Raw genomic sequence first — 21,165 nt, 5'->3', positions numbered from 1 at the left:
CATTTTTTTAGAATCCTGTGTCCACTTGGACCGAAGGAAAATGTGGAATTTGGCAAGGGTCTATCACATGGCAACCGGAGGCAGAGGAGCACTGGAAAATAGGACCCGTTAAAAGAAGCTAATAAATAAGGATTAATTACTTAGTGTGATCAAAGCCAGGTGATGGGTAATTAAATTAGTGGTCTCCTGTTGAATGTATAGTTACTATGTAGACAAAAACCAAACCCACTGCTATTGAGTGGATTCTGACTCATAGAGATCCTTCCCATAAGACAGAGTAAAACTGCCTCATAGCATTTCCAAGGCTGTACATCTTTACAAAGGCAGACTGCCACATCTTTCTCCCTCAGAGCAGCTGGTGGATTGGAACCACTGACCTTTCTGTTAGCAGCTGAACGCTTTAACTACTGTGCCACCAGGGCTTCTATTATGTAGAAAATGATGTAATTATTTCCATATGAATATAATTAGGGAAATGGACTTACATTAGAGTTAAACGATATTTTGAAGGGGTATAAGGGACCCTGGTGGCAAATGGGTTAAGCACCAGGCTGCTAACCAAAAGGCTGGTGGTTTGAACACACCCTGCGGCTCTGCAGGAGAGAGACTTGGTGATCTGCCTCACAGAGATTAAACAGCCTAGAAAATCCTATGGGACAGTTGTACTCTGTCACATGAGGTCACTATGAGTCAAAATCTGCTCTACAGCACCTAACAACAACAAATAACTTCTTGACTTTAAGGATTGTTGGGCAGTGGAAAGACTTCTCAATGGGAGTGTGAAATCGTACTCCTTACGGCATAGGAGGAGGGTGGGTATTGCTTGCCGGTTTCAGTTAGGCGCAGTTGGGATACAGACTGACAAACTTTCTAGATCTCATCCCCTGCTGCCCATCTCCCATTGCGTTTGATTTTTTCAGGGAATAAATCGAAATTCCCTTTTGTTTGTAGCTTTCCATAAATATTGCAAATGTGAAGACCTTGGTTTTAGTGATTCTATAACACATTTCGAGCAAGTAAGAAGTTAAACTGCAAGTTGAATTACTTCACATGCAAACCCACTTGCTGCTCATTCTTTTATGAGCCCTGCCAACAACATTAATTCCAACTTTCCTTCTCTTCTTTAGGAAACTCACTGCGTGCCCTCCTCGCTTGTTCTACAATGAGCGCCAAGTCTGCCATCAGCAAGGAAATTTTTGCACCTCTTGATGAAAGGATGCTGGGAGCTGTCCAAGTCAAGAGGAGGACAAAGAAAAAGATTCCTTTCCTAGCAACTGGGGGTCAAGGCGAATATTTAACTTTTATCTGCCTGTCAGGTAATGAAAACCAAATATTAATATTTTTTAAACAACTTCTGTTTTAGGACATTTCATTCTAAGGCATCCAGGAGAGTTATATACACAGATTTCATAAATGTTGGCTCTTCCACTCCTATCTCTCTGTTATCTTCCTTTGATCCTTGTATACTTGTGGAACATCTACTTGTGAGGTTGCCTTGTATTGGAAGGGAAAGGAGGTTCAGTTTCAATGTTATTTTCCAGTTCATTAAGAGTTTATGTAAAGGGTATGGCAGGCACACTTGGGGGATTGTTTATTTCTTTGGTCATATTTTTCCTTCACTAGAACATTGACAGAAAGTAGCCTGTCTTTCAGGATTTTAGTTTTAGAACAATTCCTGGTATTTGGATAATTGGCATTACAAGCAGCCTGAGTTGCATTGACTTTCTTTTTCTTAATAGTTGCGAATAACCAGTAGTAGTCTGGTCTCAAGATGAATATTGGAACCTTATAGAATGTGAGAAAGAAGGTTCAACTGAAAAATCACTGCTTTTCCTGACAGCTGTAGCCTTGTCAGGAAGAGGCATATGTTTTATTAAGCTTCAAGTTTTGTTGGATTATGTTTTTCCCTTTCTGTTTGTGATTGTAGGAGATCTGTGGGATTTACTGTGGATTTATACCAAGTTTTTGGAGATAAAATTTGAATGAATTTTTCATGGAGTAATGGGTGATGCTAATCTGAACACATGGGGTGTTTGTTATATTTCTGATAATATTTCTTATAATAAAGCAACGGAAAAATTAGGTTTACTTTAATTCATCCCTTTTTTAAAAAAAATTTCCCTCAATAAGGGACTGAGAATAAAACTGGTTTTTGAACCCGTGTTTTGCTTTTTTAAATTAAGGCTCTGATCATTTAAGTTTATCAGAATTTTGGGTTGGAGATGTCTTTTTTCCAGAAAGAAAGTGTAAAGATAATAATAACATTGTATCTTAGTTTAAAATAAAATAAGAAAATAATTTTGGGTAAGAATGTCTTTCCAATGATTAGAAGAGAACTTAAAATGAGTGCGAAGAACTGACCCTGAAACATTGGTCTTTCTTTCTTAATTCCAAATGATGATTAGGTCAATGAAATTTTGATATTGTTAGAGGATATTTGCATTTCCTTAGTGAGCTAGGCAGTGCCTACCACATAATAGGTGCTCAATTAATATCTAATAACTAAGTGAAAAAAAGAAGCACCCTTTCATAATACATTTCAACGATTGTGTTCATGAGATTCGGGTATTAAGAATATGCTTATATTCTTAAATTGTAGAGTTTTTACTTGCACCAAAATGAATAGAATATATTATAATAAAATTTGTTTTGTGTTTGGTCTGAGCCAAACATGGACTGAGCATGAAAATTAGTGATTCTAATTTTATTAAACTCTTTTCTCTCAATATTTCACTGAGATTTTTTGTAGATGGGTTAGTTGAAGGAAAGGTGGATGGTCCAGAAGCCACTTGAGTTTTACCTAGTACAGGTAGTCCCTGGCTTACGAACGAGATCCATTCCTGAGTGTGTCTTAAGTTGAATGTAGGGGAGTCGGAACAGGTGCATACAGTTGTCATTTAGCATTACTTTAGGACAAGAAAAGGCTTGAAGCCTCTTCAGTGATTTAAAAGCTGTACATGCAGCAAGTGCTGATTATGACGAATTTATTGCAAGTAGGGGTTGGTTAGTTCATTCATTTTAAAGGGAGGGAAAATTTGCATAACATTAAAGGGCAAATATGAGTTGTCCATAAATTGGATGCCCATAACCTGGGGATTTACTGTTTATGCACAAAACTAAAAAAGAGGGCAGTTTTTTGTTGTTGGTGTTGTTTTCATTTTAGGCATATGCTGTTATTATCTTGCCTGTTTTAGATTATGAAGTCTGCAAGAGTAATATGAAAACTTTAACAACTTACAACTTAATCTCAGTGAAATAGCGTAATATTTCTCCTGCCATAGAAGACAATGACTTGGGACTTATTGGATAGCTGCATTTCCTTTACAGTTTACCAAGACCTTCAGGTTTAAAGTCTGAAACTATGAGAATTGCTTTTTTGTTGCATTCTGTTGGAAGAAAATCTTTTGTTCTGAAAGTCTTCATCCTTTTCATGGTCTTGAATTTTGAGAGGATAGATTGATAGAGTGGATCTGATATTTAAGCAGGCAGTATAATGGAAATTGGGACAGAAGAAGGCTGAACAGCTTTAACACCCAAGGTTTTCACAGTTTGGCTTTTTTCTTATAATTGAGAAAGCAGCAGCCACCATGGAGTTTTAATGTATGTGAAGCTGAGAGACTTATCAGTCACATCATTAGTCTCCTAGGGCTGCCATGACAAAACACCACAACGTGGGTGGCTTTGAAGAACAGAAATTTATTGTCTCACAGTTCTGGAGGCTGGAAGTCCAAATCAAATTGGACAATTCATTTGTGCGTTCTCAGAGGGCTGGTTCTGTGCCTCCTTCATAGCCTCTGGTGGCTCCCGGCACTCCTTGGCTTATAGATGCGTCTTTACATTTAAAGGTATTCTCCCTCCTCTGCCACTGTGCTCCTTATGTGTGTTTCTGTGTCTGTTTTTCTCTTTTATAAAATACCACTCAGATAGGATTAGGACCCACCCTACTCTGCTGTGACCTCATATGAACCTAACTGATAATACCTTAAAAGACCCTATTTCCCACGTTCACAGGTACGGGAATTAGGACTTTAGCCTATCTTTTTGGAAGATACAGTTCAATCCATAACACCAGATAAGGTAATGTTTTGATCAATTAATTAACTAATTTGTCAAATATTAAGTCCTTTCTGTGTGCTGAGCAGGAGTCCCTAAGTGAAGCCAATGGTTAAACTCTCAACTGCTAACCAAAATGTTGGTGGTTCGAGTCTACCTAGAAACAAATTGGAAGAAATGGCCTGGTAGTGTACTCTGAAAAATTGTCCATTGAAAACTCTATGGAACACAACTCTACTCTGAGTCACATGGGGTAATCATGAATTGGAATCGACTTGATAACAACATTTTTTTTTTTTTTTAATGTGCTAACCATGCTAACTTCACTCATGGTGCTTACCTCATTTGGTGGGGGAGAGGCAGTAGACATTAATTAGTTGTTTACTACAAGAATCATAATTTAAATTGTGACAAGTTTAAAAAGGAAAAGTACAGTGATATGAAAGCCATGTATGAGGAGAATTTTGCCTGGCTGGAAGAACCAAGAGCTGAGATATAAGTAGGGCTTCCTGGGTTTTGAAGAAAGGGTAGCATAGGTGCAGAGGGTATTCTTGACACAGGGAATAGCAGCTTTGTTAAAAGACTGAGATGGATTTTGTGTTTCTTCTTTTCTCCCATTCAGTCTAAGGATAACCCTCTTTGTAGCTCAACTCACATAGGAGGCTGTGAAATAAAAGAAGAGCCCAGAATGACAGCTTCCTTCTTGCTAATAGTGTGAACTGCCTGTGCTTTCTTGGAAGTCAGGTCCGTAATGCTTGTGGTTTGGTTGATGAAAACCAGCTACCCATTTTGAACAGACAAAATGTGCTCAATATAGGGCAGTATCTATGAATAATTTTTAATCACTCTTTAACCAGCATTAAGTTAAATTTTTTAAAAAAGGAAAAAATAGCATAGCTTTAAAAGTTTGCCAAAACAGGCATCTAAGCATGGGTGTCTTATGTATCCCAGTGTCTTTCACTAATGTTTCTTTGTGTGAATCTTTTTTTTTTTTTCCTCCCTAGGGTCTGTTAGAATTTACTATCTGTGAAGTTGAGGTCTGTGATCATAAAGTTTCTTTTCAGAGTGGGTTATATATCCTCTGGAGCTATAAAAAAAAGGTGCTGAAATGGGAAAAACAAGTTATTGTTCTCGGGTTACTTAGCTGTAACTCTGTAAGAGAGGTAATCTTTCTGGTCATTCATAGAGTCTTGGAATTAGATTCAAGTGTTTCTCATTGGACTTCCTGATGAGCTTTTTGAATGGTATGTAATTGCTTGTGTACTGACATTCCTCTGTGATTAGCAATCTTAAAGCTTTGGTTTCTGCTTTCTCTTCTCCACAATGGCTAAAAATTAGAAGACTGACAATACCAAATGTTGACAAACACGTGGAGCAATTGGAACAGTCAAATGTTGCTGGTGGGAATCTAAAAATGATATAACTACTTTGATAAACAATTTGGCAGTTAATATGCTCTTATCTGACCCAGCAACCCCATTCCTAGGCATTTACCTGAGAGAAATGAAAGCATGTGTCCACATAAAGATATGTACACAATTGGTCATAATAGGCTTATTCATAGTAACCAAAAATAGCTCAAATGTCCATCTACACATGAACGAACAAATTACTTTGTGTCTGTGCAGCGGAATATTACTTCGCAATAAGAAAGATGAACAAACACCAAAAGCATTATATTCAACGAAAAAGCCATACACGAAATAATCTACAAACTATTTGATTCTATTTACGTAAAATTCTAGAATAGACAAAACTAAGCTATGGTGACAGAAACCAATCAGTAGTTGCCGGGGGTAGAGGACTGTCACAAAGGAACATGAGGGAATTTTTTGTAATGGTGTTGATTGTGCCAGAGGTTAATTGGTGTGTACATTTGTCACAGTTTCTCAAACTGTACACGTAAAATGGATGCATTTTATTATTTGTAAATAAATCTCCAAAAAATTGAATTAAAAAAAAAAAGTCTCACAGAGTCACAAGTGGGGTGACCCTGAGAATTTATTAGCCTTCCTATCTCAGCCTGCCCTCCAAGGTGGGCATAAACTAGCTCTCTTCCTTGTAGATATAAGGAGTTATCCCAGATGGTCTGTTCGGTCACTCAGAAGCAGCTTTGTCTCATGTAAACCTTTGTCTCTATCTGTATTATCTATCTACTGGAAAATCTTTATTTTGTGCTACCTCTTAAATTTTATTCGCACACATGGATTCAGTTGCTCAAACACAGGTCTAGGTGTCCTCCTAAGTTCCTGATAGCCCTTGGCACTTTGCTACATATAAACACAAAAGATACTTAACGGAAGATGCTATTTAAATGGATGGCGCACCGCTGTTGTTAGCGGCCTTCGAGATGGCCCCAACTCATGGAGGCAGCACACACAACAGGATTGAACCATTGTGTTCCACAGAGTTTTCACTGGCTGATTTTTCAGAAGTAGATCACAAAGCCTTTCTTCCTAGTCTGTCTTAGTCTGGAAGCTCTACTGAAACGTGTGCCGCGGCGTAGCAACACACAAACCTCCACGGACAGAGGAATAGTGACTGTGTGGCTTACTATAGACCTGATGATGACTAGATCTTATCTGTAACTCTTACCTCTTTCAAAACATAAAACAAGCCCCACCAATAGCAGTTTCTGCAGTCAGTTGTTTCTTCTATGATAATTTGGGTCTAGTCTAGAAACTTTAAGAAGTTAAAATCAGCTTATTGAACAGCTATTGAACATATGTAATTTCATGTTTGAAATCTATTTCCTGATCTGTTTTAATTCTGTCTGCATAATGTATAATGCTAGACTTCATGTCCGTAAATGGATAAAAATTTTGACTTGGCTGCTGTTCATTGTTCCTATAGAAGGAACGTGGGGAGACTTTAATTTTCGTGATTAGTACCTTCTTTTACACATTTTGTTGAAACAGAAAATCAGTCTTTTAAAAATGGTTTTAGGTTTGTAGAAAGAGCAAAAGTTTCCTATTTAAAAAAAAAAAAAAAAGTTCCGAATGTACTTTGATGAAATAATTTTTGTGAATGTATATACGTGGAAGGCAATGACATGGATTATGAGCCTGGCAGTACTGTCCATTATCTCCCTGGTTGTCAAGGCCTACGTGTTCCTAAAAATAAACTCTAGAATTTTTCAAACTACAGATGGCCTGGTTCACCTTAAACCAAAACTGCTGCCGTCAAGTCGATTCCATCTCATAGCGACCCCATAGAGTTTCCAAGGCTGTAAATCTCTACAGAAGCAGACTGCCACATCTTTCTCCCATGGAACCACTGGTGGTTTCGAACTGCTGACCTCTTGGTTAGCAGTTGATTGCTTTAACCACTGCATCACCGTGACTCCATCTTAGGTCTTACTAACGCAGCATGGGGGTAGTGAGGAAGCTTATCTGTATTTTGAGAGTGTTATCTAAGATATTCAGGTCCTTAAGTAGTGCAGATGGTTTGCACTCACCTGCTAACCTGAAGGCTGGCAGTTTGAACCACCCAGAGATGCCACAGAAGAAAGGCCTGGCAATCTATTCCATAAAGATTACAACCAAGAAAACTATGTGCAGCCGTTCTACTCTGCACACATGGGGCCACCAAGAGCTGGAATCAGTTTGATGGCAGTGTATTTTGTTTGTTTTTTTAGACCCAAGAGATTTAGAAGCTAGTTTAGAAGTTATGCTCTGATTTGTGTTATTGGTATATGTGACATAAAAATATATTTTTGCTACTCAATTCTGTTGTGTATGTTTCAGTCTTGTCTGGCCATGGTCAAATCGCTGAATTTTCTGGGCTTTGCTTTATTTAGTTGAAAAGTTCAACGTAGTTAAATTGAGGTTCCTTTGGGCTCTGAGGTTCTGGGATTCTGAGCTCCCTTGGAAGTTTTATACCAAATTTCATTCCTATTCCATGCTTATCATGTAGGGAGAAATTCAAGTAGTTGATATTTGAAGAGGCATTTAAAATATTTATGATGTTTGAGAAAATTCTTTGCAAGTTGTTACTGGAGTTAGGGTAACCAAATGTAGGTGTTAGCAATCTAGTGTAGGCAATGTGATCTTTAAGGTTGTGTGTCAACTTGGCTGGACCACCATTCTCAGTGGTTTGGCAGTTACAATATAGTTTGGCAATCCTGTGATGATGTGATCACTTCCACTGTGAGATTTGATAAAATGTGATCACCTCCATGATGCGATCTGCTGTGAGTAGTCAGTCAGTTGAAAGGGAGTCCCTTAGGGGTGTGGCCTACATCTGATATAGGTGTACCTTTTGGCAAGGCTCCAGGGCTTTTGCTTGCTCTGGATTTTGCAACTGGATCCTGTTTGTCTGACCTCTGGTCCTTGGGACTCGAGCTAACAGTTTACCTGTCCACTTGCCTGCTGATCATGGGATTTGTCAGTCTTCACAGGCTGTGAGTAAGAGCCCTGCTGTCTGACCTGCTGATCTTGAGTTCACCAGCCCCTGTGGCTACGTGAATCAGGAGAAGCCTTCACCCTGACCCATAGACTTGCGATGTTCCAGTTTCTACAACCATGTGAGCCATTTCCTTGATATATATCTCTATATATAGGTATTTATATGCTTTACTGGTTTTGCTTCCCTAGAAAACACAGCCTAAGACAAGAAACAAATCTTTTTATCCACTTTCTCATTCAGACTGAATCTCATCTAAGGTCTATAAATATTAGAAGAGAGAGGAGGAAAGAATTTAAGACAGATGAAATTTGACCTTGATAGAAATGATTTATTCCGAAGTGGTGAGTATTGACTTTCTGAGAGTTTTTACCCAGGAAAAATGAAGAAATTCACTCCAAAATCTGAGGCATACAAAGGTATTAGCAGTGAAAGAATAAATACAAAGCAACTATAATAATATGGATTGTTATATAAGTAGTAAGTATTGCTGAAAATACAAATTTTTAGAAAAACTATGAAGTAAATAAAAACTTTTTACATGTTATTTAGTTTAATTTTAATTAATCCTCACAGCAACCCTATCACTTAGGTGGTATATTCTTCATTTTACAGATGTAAGAACCAATGCTCATCAGAGATACAGTGTACTGCCACCATTTTGGAAGTGACAAAACTGACCATTCACCCAGTATCTATCTGAGACACCAATGGCTATACTTTGACTGTTATAGTACCCTATTGCTTCTGGAGTAGGTCAGGAGGATGTAGGGAGGATGTTGTAGAGAGGACTATGTTTTAAGGAACAGATTTCTCTCCAACTTTTCAAAATTGATAGAGACATAAACAGTTTTGACCTACACTGTGTCTTCCTATTTCATTTCTAAGGTTATTAATTAATAGAATTTCTTAAATTTGGAATGTATACCAGGGTGGACCTTTTATCTCATTATAGAGATTTGGTATGTTTCAGCCATGAAACTTTTAAGTAGCTCTAGAAGACAATGTACTATAAAACAGAAAGTTATTTCCAATGCTTTGATTCTATGATTCTTCCTACAATCTTTTATAAAAACGCAGCATCTATTATGATATATCTCGAGAATTTTGTCCTTTAGTGATGTATGTGCATAGACACATTTGATTAAAACATTTGTAACAACAGTAACCCTTGGTGACAGGGAGTTAAAAGAAGAGAGCTTTCTTCTGAAATGTTTTCTGGCCCAGGAGGTTTGGCCTCCAGGTATCAATTATAAATGACCATCAGTGTAGCACCTGGAGTGCACCCATCACATACTTCAGTGCTCAGTATGGTCAGGGTGGCCCCAGCCTACCTTTGGGTTAGTAATAGTAATAATAAGAGCTGTTGTTGTTAGGTGTCATGGAGTCAGTTCCGACTCATAGTGACCATACGTACAACAGAATGAAACACTGCCCAAACCTGTGCCATCCTCACAGTCGTTGCTATGTTTGAGCCCATTGTTGCAGCCACTATGTCAATCCATCTCATGGAGGGTCTTCTTCTTTCTCACTGCCCCTCTAATCTCCCTCCTGATCACACCTCCAAAGTATATGAGATGAAGTCTTTCCATCCTCACTTCTAAGGAGCATTTCGGCTGTACATCTTCTAAGACAGATTTGTTTGTTCTTCTGGCAGTTCATGGTATGTTAAGTATTCTTCGCCAACACATTAGTTCGGAGGCATCAATTCTTCTTCAGTCTTCCTTGTTGGTTGCCAGCTTTTGCATTCTTATGAAGCAATTGAAAACACCATGGCTTGGGTTAGGCATGCCTTAGCCCTCAAGGTGACATGTCTGCTTTTTAACACTTTAAAGAGGTTTTTTTGTAGCAGATTTGCCTAATGCAATATGCGGTATGACTGCTGCTTCCTTGGGCTTTGATTGAGGATCTAAGTAAAATGAAATCTTTGACAACTTCAATATTTTCTCCATGAATCATGATGTTGCTTATTGGTCTAGTTGTGTAGTGGATGGTACTTACTGAGTTCCTATATGATTCTATGCTCTTTACATGTATTAACTCATTCAATGCTTACTAAAATGTTATGAGGTAGGTAATAGGACTGTCCTCATTTGTAGGTGAGAAAATTGAGGACTTCAGCCACTGTGCTCTGCCCTGTCTCTCAGGCATTGTAGTTGTATGAGAGAGGACTTCCAAAACCAAACACATCTTTTCTTACCCTGTTACAGAACTGTAATGATGATCGTGTCTTAGCATTACTCCAGACTCCTACAGTTTAAGTATTGGTTGGTTTGGGCTGGGTGGTGACGATCCTGCACACCAATTACTGGGCTGTTAAGGAAGCCACATATTGAAATAATAGTCTTAGTGGATGTATTTGACTCTTAGAGAAAATGCTAATTCCCCAGAGAATCTCTGATCAGCTTCTGATAGGGACACTACCACTTATGAACTTTTGTTCAACTGTATATTAGAAAAAAAAGTGAATCCTTTACACATTCTTTAGAGTTTTCTTGATGGTTCTAGAGCTCTTCCTATAAAATCTGTTAGCAAGGGTATTTGTCTTTTCTAAAGCCTTGGGAATAGTAGAACCTAACAATAGTTAACTAAGCAGTTAAGAGGCATTATCTCATTTAATACTCACAACAGTCCTGTGTTATAGGCTGTGTTGTAACTTCTACTTTACAGACGAAGTAGCCAAGGATTAACGTGGGTAAATACACTGCCCAGGGTCAGGTATTCAGTAGTAGTGAGCTGAAACTTGCACCTTGGTCCATCCGACTGCAAAGTATACACATTTTTTTCATTTCTTTTCCAGAACAAGCCTAGGTCAGAAAAAGAACAGGACTCGCCCATTCCTTAACAACAATGTGACAAAATTCCCTGGGCAAGCGTTCTAATCTCCGAGGATTTAGGAAATGATCTGTGGACCACTTCAGCTTTTATAGTGGTTTAGCACTTCCACAGAGTTTTCTTTTTCCATTCTCTCACGTATGTGTTCCAGTACTAAAACCGGATGGGAACAAGGGAAAACTCTTAACAGAGGCTAGTGCCAAAACATTTATTTAAAAATGAAGCTCCATCTGTGTGCTCTCCCATGACCCAGCTCGCTATGAAGAACAGGAGTTTCACAGCTGACTCACTTAGGTCCCATTTGATTAGTTTTGACTGATTGCAAAGGTAGAGCAAGTGGTGGTTAGGGAGATTGCAACCTAAGACATCTTTCCTTCTGGAAGATGGCTGGCAAGGCTCTGTACATCTGGCAGACTTCCAAAACAACAGCTGACCAAGAAGACACAGTGCATGTAGATGTGTTCTTTTTTTCTGGTGATTTTCTAAGTTACTCCTTTTAGAAGTTAGTGCTTTTTGCTCTTGGGCTAAGAGTTGAACACCATCAGGGCTTTCATGTGTCAGCTGAGTTGTAGTTAGATGCCCAACACTAAGAGTCCCTGTTGCTCTCTGTATTCTTCCACCCCAACTACAGCAGGACACAAGCTTAGGAGTAAGACTGACTTAAAATACAGTGCTGGCTATAGTAGCTTTATCATGGCTTTGATCCTCAGTTTTCTCACCTATAAAATGGGAATAATATCTATAAAAAATAGTCCAAGGTTATTTTGAAGATTAAAACCAAACCAAACCCATTGCCATCAAATTGGTTCTCACTCATGGAGATCCCATATGTTACAGAGTAGAACTGCTCCATAGGGTTTCCTTGGTTGTAATCTGAATGGAAGCAGATCTCCAGGCTTTTCTTCCACAATACCATGGGGTGGGTTCAAGCAGCCACCTTTCGGTTGGTAGTCAACCCAGTACCCAGTGCCATCTGCACAATATATATGTGTATATAATACCTTATATATGGAAGGTGCTCAGCTTTATTAGCAATATTATTGTCGTTAAATAGGATGCCCACTGGTTCTTTCCGTATGAAGATAATTCAATTGCAGTTTTTAAAAACCATGTTAATGTATGTCTGTGACAGGCATCTGTGACTCATGTCCTGTGAGGCAAAATCACATGGCAGTCCAGATTTGGGCTTGCAGGTGTCCCACCTCCATTCCACACTGCTCTCACCTCCCCTCTATTTCCTAGCTCTCCCTAGGCTCTCAAGTTCCTTCTGACCTCCACTTTCTAAACCAGGCCTCTCTTGATTCTCTATCTTCCCAAAATTATTTTCTCCCAAACCAGAATGCTTGGGGGCATCACACCACTATTCTGTTTCAGAGAGTTTGAAAACTTCCGCTCTGACCTCATGTGTGTTTGTGCATTGCTGGATATATTGGACACTGAAGTCCATTGTGTTCAGGCCTCTTTATCTAACTTCGTGGGGAGCCAGAACTGGCTTAGGAGATTGAATCCCTGCCCCTGAAATGGGAGATGTTATTTTCCTACACCTACTTCACTGGATCAAAAGAAAAATTAAAACAAAATAAAACAAAACATTCCCTGGGGTCAATCGAGTGCATTGTTAAGCAAACAGTAGAAGTGGGAGAGGCTGGTACAAATGCCTGTGGACCCAGCTTTTCAGCCAAGATCAGGTTCTTGTTTCTCCAACTGCATTTGCTGTTACCCTTGGGGAAACAGGGTAAGGGAGAGGATGAATGAATGAATGAGGTACAGTCATGCTAAACTGCATATAAAAAAAAAATTTTTTTTTTTTTTTTTTTTTAAGGAACTGTAAATAACTGCAAGGACCATGAGGGTGCCAACTCACCCAGTATCGTGAAAAATAGATGGCCAGTTTTAGTTGCTGTGCTTAGAATGCTGTCCTCCTCTATCTTACCATACCGTCCCCATAATATTTGTTAGCATTGCTGTGTTTTCGTCTGTCCATTTGGTTTCCGTTTACTTCTCCAGACTGCCTGCCTCTAGAGGGTGGAGACTGTGTGATAGAGACCTCCCTGTCCCCAGTGTTCTGAATTATGTGGAACAAATGAAGTGCCTGGGGGAGAATGGGGCAACATCCCACGTCTGCTGAGACTCCTGAGTTTTGCTTTCAGGATTTGAGCTCCGAATGGGCTGTGAGCCCACACAGCCATTCTGGGTTCTACCAGCTGGCACTTGGTTTGGCAGTTTTTAAAAACTTGCTGTTATTCACACTGAGATGCTACTGGGTGGTCTTTTAATTCCCTTGGAATTCATCAGATTACTGAGAAGGAGTTTGGTAACTAATGGCCTAGTTGCCAAGAAGAAAATGCAAAATTCTCTGATTTATTCAAACTTTTAGAATGATCCAAAATGAGCCACTTATAAGTGCCTCCATTGTGGCCTACAGTGGGAAGCTGTTATCTCAAATTTTTGAAGTACCTGAGTGTTTCGCCTGAAGGAAGAGTTCATGTTATGGAGGAATAAATGATCATTTAATGGGCAGTAAATATATCTAAACTTTCCCCAAATGCCCCTTTTTCACAGTAATTGAGTTCAGTTCTACATATCCTCAAAGAAAGCTTTCAGGAGGAAAATGGAACTTTATTTTTGCTTTTTAGTTTTAACTTCTCTGGGGATATTAGTGGAATCCCTGGGTGGTGCAAATTGTTAAGTACTCTGCTACTAACAGAAGGGATGGCAGTCGAAATCCACTCAGAGGTGCCTCAGAAAAAAGGCCTGGCAGGCTGCTTCCAAAAGGTCATGGACATTTAAAATTCTGTGGAGCGCATTTCTACTCTGACACACATGGGGTCACTGTGATTTGGAACTGATTTGGTGGCAGCTGGTTTGGTTTTGGATCTGGGGGTATTAAAAAACAAACAAACAAAAAAAACCTTTTTAAACCCAAAATATTTTTCATCTGTCCTGTGTGGGTCCCATGTGGCATAGGTTGTAGACCTTGTGCCAGGCTGGATTTTGAGATTTATATCAGTTTAATAAAGTACACTGCTCAGAGAAACCTTTGAGGGCTTGGCAAGGGGATTTGAGAAGTCAACAATATACCAGGCCTGGATTCCTTGAGAGCCAAGTTTCACTTGTCATAAAAGGAAGCAATGAGATTGATAGCTGCCTTCTTGACTTTCTGGAAAATGTAAGCAGCAGTTAGAGATTTCTGCTCTGCTCAGAATCGTTTTCATCTTCTTGGTAGGTAAGAGACAACTGTGTTTTTGGATCCATGAATTTTCGAGTATATTCCCCCTAAAAATGTATATGGTTATTGTTTGTCTTAGTCGTCTAGTGCTGCTATAACAGAAATACCACGAGTGGATGGCTTTTAACAAAGAGAAAGTTATTCTCTCACAGTCTAGTAGGTTTCAAATTTAGGCTGTCAGCTCCAGGGAAGGCTTTCTCTCTCTGTCGCCTCTGGAGGAAGGTCCTTGTCATCAATCTTCCCACGGCCGAGGAGCTCCTCAGGCACAGGGACCCTGGGTCCAAAGGACACGCTCTGCTTCTGGTGCTGCTTTCTTCGTGGTATGAGGTTCCCAACTCTCTGCTTGCTTCTCTTTCCTTTTATCTCTTGTAAGATAAAAGGTGGTACAGGCTACACCTCAGGAAAACTCCATTTACACTGGATCAGGGATGTGACCTTAGTAGGCGTGTTATAATCCCACCCTAATCCTCTTTAACATAAAATTACAGTCACAAAATGGAAGGCAACCACACAATACTGGAAATCATGGCCCAGCCAAATTGATACACGCCTTTTTGGGTGGACGTAATTCAATCCATGACATTGTTGTTAGGTGCCGTGGAGTCAGTTCTGACTCATAGCAACCCTATGTACAGCAGAAGGAAAGGCTACCCAGTCTTGGCACCATCCTTACAACTGGTGTTATGCTTAAGCCCATTGTTGCAGACATTGTGTCAATCCATCTTGTTGAGTTTTCCTCTTTTTCAATGACCCTCTACTTTTTACCTAGCATGATGTTCTTCTCAGGGACTGGTCCCTCTTGATAACATGTCCAGAGTATGTGAGATGAAGTCTTAACCATCCTCATTTCTAAGGAGAATTCTGGCTGTACTTCTGAGAAAGATTTGTTTGTTCTTCTGGCAGTCCATGGTGTATTCAGTATTCTTTGCCAATGCCATAATTCAAAGGTATCAACTCTTCTTCAGTCTTATCCATTGTCCAGCTTTCCCATGCATATGAAGTAGTAGAAAATACCATGGCTTGGATCAGGTGTACCTTAGTCCTCAAGGTGACGTCTTTGCTTTTTAACTCTTTAAAGAGGTCTGTTACAGCACATTAGCCCAGTGCAAGACATCATTTGATTTCCTGATGGCTGCTTCCATTGGTGTTGGTTGTGAATCCAATTAAAATGAAATCTTTGACAAATTCACTATTTTCTCCATTTATCATGATGTTGTTTATTTGTCCAGTTTTAAGTATTTTTATTTCCTTTATGTTGAGGTGTAATTCATACTGAAGACTGTAGCTTTTGATCATCATCAGTAAGTGCTTCAAGTCCTCTTCACTTTCAGCACACAAAGTTGTGTCATTTGTATACTGCAGGTTGTTAATGAGTCTTCTGATGCCACATTCTTCTTCATATAGTCTGTTCGGATTATTTGCTGAGCACACATATTGAATAAGTATGGTGAAAGGCACACACACCTTTTTTGATTTTAAATCATGCAATATCCCCTTGTTCTGTTTGAACAACTGCCTCTTGGTCTATGTACAGGTTCTGCTTGAGAACAATTACGCGTTCTGGAATTCCCGTTCTTTGCAATATTACCCCTAATTTGTTATGATCCACACAGTGGAATGGCTTTGTGTGGTCAATAAAACACAGATAAACCTCTTTCTGGTATTCCCTGCTTCCAGCCAAGATCTTTGTGACATCTACAGTGATATCCCTTGTTCCTTGCTCTCTCCTGAATCTGGCTTGAATTTCTGGCAGTTTCCTTTGATGTAGTGCTACAACCAATTTAGAATTCTCTTCAGCAAAATTTTACTTGCGTGTGATACTAATGATATTGTTTGATAATTTCTGTGTTTCACTGGATCACCTTTCTTTTGAATGGACATGTATATGGATTTCCTCCAGTTATTTGGCCAGATAACTGTCTTCCAAATTTCACGAGCACTTCAAGTGTTGAGTTCGTTTGCTGAAATATCTCAACTGGTATTCCATCAATTCCTGGCACCTTGTTTTTTCCAGTTTTTTCTACTTCTTCCTTTAGTACTGTCTGTTCTTGATTATATGCTACCTCCTGAAATCATTGAATGTTGAGGAGTTCTGTTTGGTACAGTGACTTTGTTTATTCCTTCTGCCTTCTTTTGATACTTCCTGTTTCATTCAATCTTTTGCCCATAGAATCTTTCAACATTAGTCCTTGAGGCTTGAATTTCTTCTTCAGTTCTTTTAGCTTGAGAAATGTTGAGTGACTTCTTCCCTTTTGGGGTTCTAATTCCAAGTCTTTGCACGTTTCATTGTAATACTTTACTTTGTCTTCTTGAGCGGCCCTTTGCAATCTTCTGTTCAGCTCTTTTACTTCATCATTTCTTCAGTTTGCTTTAGCTACTCTATGTTTAAGAATGAGTTTCAGAGTCTCTTCTGACATCCATTTTGTTCTTTTCTTTCCAATCTTTTTAATGACCTTTTGCTTTCTTCATATATGATGTCCTTGATGTCTTCCTACAACTCTTCTGGTCTTTGGTCATTAGTGTTCAATGCATCTAACCTATTCTCGAGGTGGTCTCTAAATTCAGGTTGGATATACTCAAAGTCATACTTTGGCACTTGTGGGCTTGTTTTAATTTTCTTCAGCTTCAACTTGAAGTCACATATGAGCAATTGATGGTGTGTTCTGCTATTGCCCCTGGCCTTGCTCTAGCTTATGATATTGAGCTTCTCCATTGTCTCTTTCCACAGATATAGTCAATTTGATTCCCGTGTATTCCATCTGGTGATGCCCACAAGTATGTTCATCCTTTATGTTGTTGAAAAAAAGATACTTCAGTGAATAAGTTGTTGATCTTGCAAAATTCTATCATGTGATCCCCAGTGTTGTTTCTATCACCAAGGCCATATTTTCGAACTGCTGATCTTTTTTGTTCCAACTTGCACATTCTAATCTGTAGTAATTATCAATGCATCTTGTTTACATGTTTGATGAGTTTGAGACTGCAGAAATTGGTAAAAATCTTTAATTTATCTTTGGCGTTAGTCATTGTTATGTAAATTTGAGTAAGAGTTGTATTAACTTGCTTCCTTGTAGGTGTATGGATATTATCCTATCAATGGCAGTGTTGCACTTCAGGATAGATCTCGAAATGTTCTTTTTGATGATGAATGCAGTAACGTTCCTCTTCGGTTTGTCATTTGCGGCATAGTAGACCATATATGCTTGTCCAATTAAAATGACCAGTACCAGTCCATTTCAGCCTACTAATGCTAGGATATCAATCTTGATGCGTTCCATTTCATTTTTGATGACTTTCAATTTTCCTAGATTCATATTTTGTACATTCCACGATCCAAGTGCTAGTGGGTGTTTGCAGATGTTTCTTCTCATTTTAAGTTGTGCCACATCAGCAAATGAATATCCTGAAAGCTTTACTCCGTCTGTGTCATGAAGTTCAACTCCACTTTGAGGAGGCAACTCTTCCCCAGTTGTGTTTTGAGTGCCTTCCAACTTGAGGGGCTCATCTTCCAGCACTATGTCAGACAGTGTTCCACTGTTATCTGTAAGGTTTTCACCGGCCAATCTTTTTTTGCATATAGACCACCAGGTCCTTCTTTCTACTCTGTCTTAATCTGGAAGCACCACTGAGATTTCCCCACCATGGGTGACCCTGCTGGTATTTGAAATACCGGTAGCATACTTTTCAGCATCACAGCAACATGCAAGCCACCACAGTATGACAAACTGACAGACAAGTGGTATTATAACTGCATACATGTTCTTTATTGAAAATATCAAGGTGAAGAAGAAAGAAAGAAAAAAGAAAACCAAGGGGAGAAAATCATACAAACATGGTGACTGACTTTGCAGGCTTCATGTTTACTAATGTTCCTCCCCTTTTATAATCATCTAGGTACAATTTTGTGCTCACTTTCTCATTTAGTATTATAGTGATCATTTTTCTTTATTATACACTCTTTATAAAGATGATCTTAATGACTTCTAGATCACTGTAGAATACTTAACCATTATCTGTTGCTCGATATTTTGATTTTTCAGTTTTTCACAGTGAGAAATAGTATTTTTTTAATACCCATCTTACAGATGAGAAAACTGAAATAGACTGATAACTTGTTAGAGGAAACATTTACACTGTGAGTGGTCAAATGGGGCCTCAGTCCTCTGTGTTCTGCTCAGTGTTCTGCAGTGGACTAAAATGGAACTATTTTAAAACCGAAGCCCACCAGAACTTTATAAATAAAACGTCTTGTTGTAGTTTGTGTGCTTAAGAACTGGTTAACAATCCTCATCGTATTTCTTCTGCTCACCAAGTTTTCTTTGAGGTGTATACGATGCCTGTTCCTTGTAGAGTTATAGCATTATTTGGTTTCCATATGCATGTGTGCATAAGTGTGCTGTGCATGTGTTTATGTCTGTGTTTGCAGAAAAAGAGAGAACAAGAAGGTATGCGTCTTACCTAAAGTTAGTCATAATGTTCCTCAAAAGAGATAGCTCTTTACCTCATGTTTTTGGTCTGCTTCAGTTATGAATTTGTTAGACAGCATTTTCTATGGTATTGTTGTTAAATAAGGGATGGGGAGATGGTAAATGTCAACCAAACATATTCATGGTTTTTGTTTGTTTTAGGTCAGTGTGTTTAATTAATGATTCACATCTGACATTATATCAGAACCAACATTTGAACCTACTGGGGAGAATGGGGGAAATTAACTTCTTAGTTTTTTTTTTTTTTTTTAAAGAACTCTAGATTTGTATATCTAGAAGAATCCTTAGTCATTCTCAAATTTAACACCCATTTTTACATAGAAAATGAGGCGCACAGGGGTTGGATGACTTACCCAACATCACGAAACCACTATAGTCAGGCAAAAGAAGAAAAAAAAAATGTGTTCAGATCTTCTTGCCACTTTGGTTTTGAACCTTGGGAATTTGGACCTTGGGGGTGGGGTTAGATGAGGAAGAGTTGGGATCAGTGCGTAAAATGAATTTGAGGACTTATTTCTGTGCAGTTCCTTTTCATATCAGTATGCAGGATCAGTTTGTACCACTCACTCTTGGGAAGAACCTGTCAGCTGCCAATCAAGGAAGTGGCATCTCTCCCAAAGTTTGGTTATTGTAAGAAATTGGATGTGGGTCAACCATAAAGACCAAGTGTACAGCCCTGATATGCTTCTCTACTGCCTCCTTCTGGGCTCTGGGACTCATAAAGTGGAGAGTGCTTTGTTGTTTGGTGTTGTTGTCAATTCTGACTCATAATGACTCCACATGACAGAGTAGAACTGTATCATAGGTTTTTTTGTTTTTGTTTTTTCGCTGTAATCTTTATGGAAGCAGATTGCCAGGTCTTTAACCTGTGGAGCTGCTGGGTGGGCTCCAACCACCAGCCTTCCAGTTAGCAGCTGAGTGATTAACCATTTGCACGGCCAGGGTTTCTCAGAGAGTACCTAGTGGGAGATTTCTTAAAGGGAAAGACAGAAATGCCATGGTCTCTAAATGCGGTGCATTGCCTGTCCGTTGGCTTAAGAGAAGAAAATATTAGAATTTCTATTTAAAATATAATTGTTTTCTAGTTTATACACTTCATATCTGCTTTATAATCACTATAATTTATCAGAACCGTAGTCCATAATTTACAAATACCGTAATTTTACAAATTGGGGTTTATACTGATAGCTTTTATATTGAGGGGATGCGTAATCAAAGACTGTTGGAGACCCCCAGCTATAGGTGAGATGGAGGTCTTTGCTATAGTAGTAATAACTTCTGGCCACTGAAGAAGGGACAGTAATCTGACATCAAAATCTCTGGCTTTTAGGGATAGTTGCCCAAAGTAGTCAGCACATATCTGCCCTTTGGGATCACTCCCAGCTGCCCTCCCTTCCCTAATGATTCCAGGGTTTTCTGGAAGGTAGAGAGCCAACTGCTATGAGGACTAAGTGTCCTAACACAGGCAAGGGCCCTGTCACAGTGCTGAGCACTGAGTAGTTGCAGAGATGGCTCTCCTTTCAGAAGGTGTCTGCTCCTCTTTTGAAACCTGAATATCTGGCTGAGACAGTTACTTGTTCAGTTCCAATATTGGGTTTGATTTGGGCTGGTTGTAAACATCTATTACTTTGCTTTTAATACACCATCATCAGGTTGGGCCCGGTTTATTTAGTTCTGAATCTCCTTGGCCTTTTGTACTGTTTAAAAGAGGGAAACCCTCATTTCCTATCTGGACCTGACGTTTATTGATTCATCCAAGGGAAACTCATTCTTTGCTGATATAGCAGAGTCCTCGGTTCCCGTGTGGGTAATTCTGTTTGAGCCAGTGCCTTTTTCTTTTTGTACATTATTATTCCTCTTTTATTTGCCAGTTGTTATACTTTATACATAAGGGCAATGTCAACATTTCCTTATAGCACTGTGATGCCAGCTCACTTTGAGAAAGAAATGTTTTGAATTTAAATTCCGATACTAGGTCTCTGAAAGACAGTTAGATGTGCCACATATTACGTAGAGACAAACATGAGTCACAACACCCTCTTTTCCAGGGAATTTGAAACTATTAAAAATAGCACTTTTGTTTTCAGAATAACACAGTTTTGAGATTGAGTGTGATTTTCTGTGAGTATATATTTCAGAGAGTGTCTGTACCCTCCA

At 39.0% G+C, this 21,165-nt stretch overlaps 1 protein-coding gene across 1 annotated transcript in view; it reads left to right on the top strand.

Annotated features, from left to right (window-relative positions):
* STXBP6 (syntaxin binding protein 6) overlaps positions 1–21,165 on the top strand; it is a 305,332-nt gene that overhangs the window by 82,852 nt on the left and 201,315 nt on the right. Inside the window, exon 2 of the mRNA XM_003408782.4 lies at positions 1,128–1,316. Within this exon, the coding sequence (XP_003408830.1) occupies positions 1,163–1,316 (154 nt within the window). The 5' untranslated portion in view covers positions 1,128–1,162. The remainder of the gene's footprint in view (positions 1–1,127; positions 1,317–21,165) is intronic.

Source organism: Loxodonta africana, chromosome 10, assembly GCF_030014295.1.
Source record: "Loxodonta africana isolate mLoxAfr1 chromosome 10, mLoxAfr1.hap2, whole genome shotgun sequence".
Lineage (NCBI taxonomy): Eukaryota > Metazoa > Chordata > Mammalia > Proboscidea > Elephantidae > Loxodonta > Loxodonta africana.
This window is presented reverse-complemented; position numbering and strand designations above follow the sequence as displayed.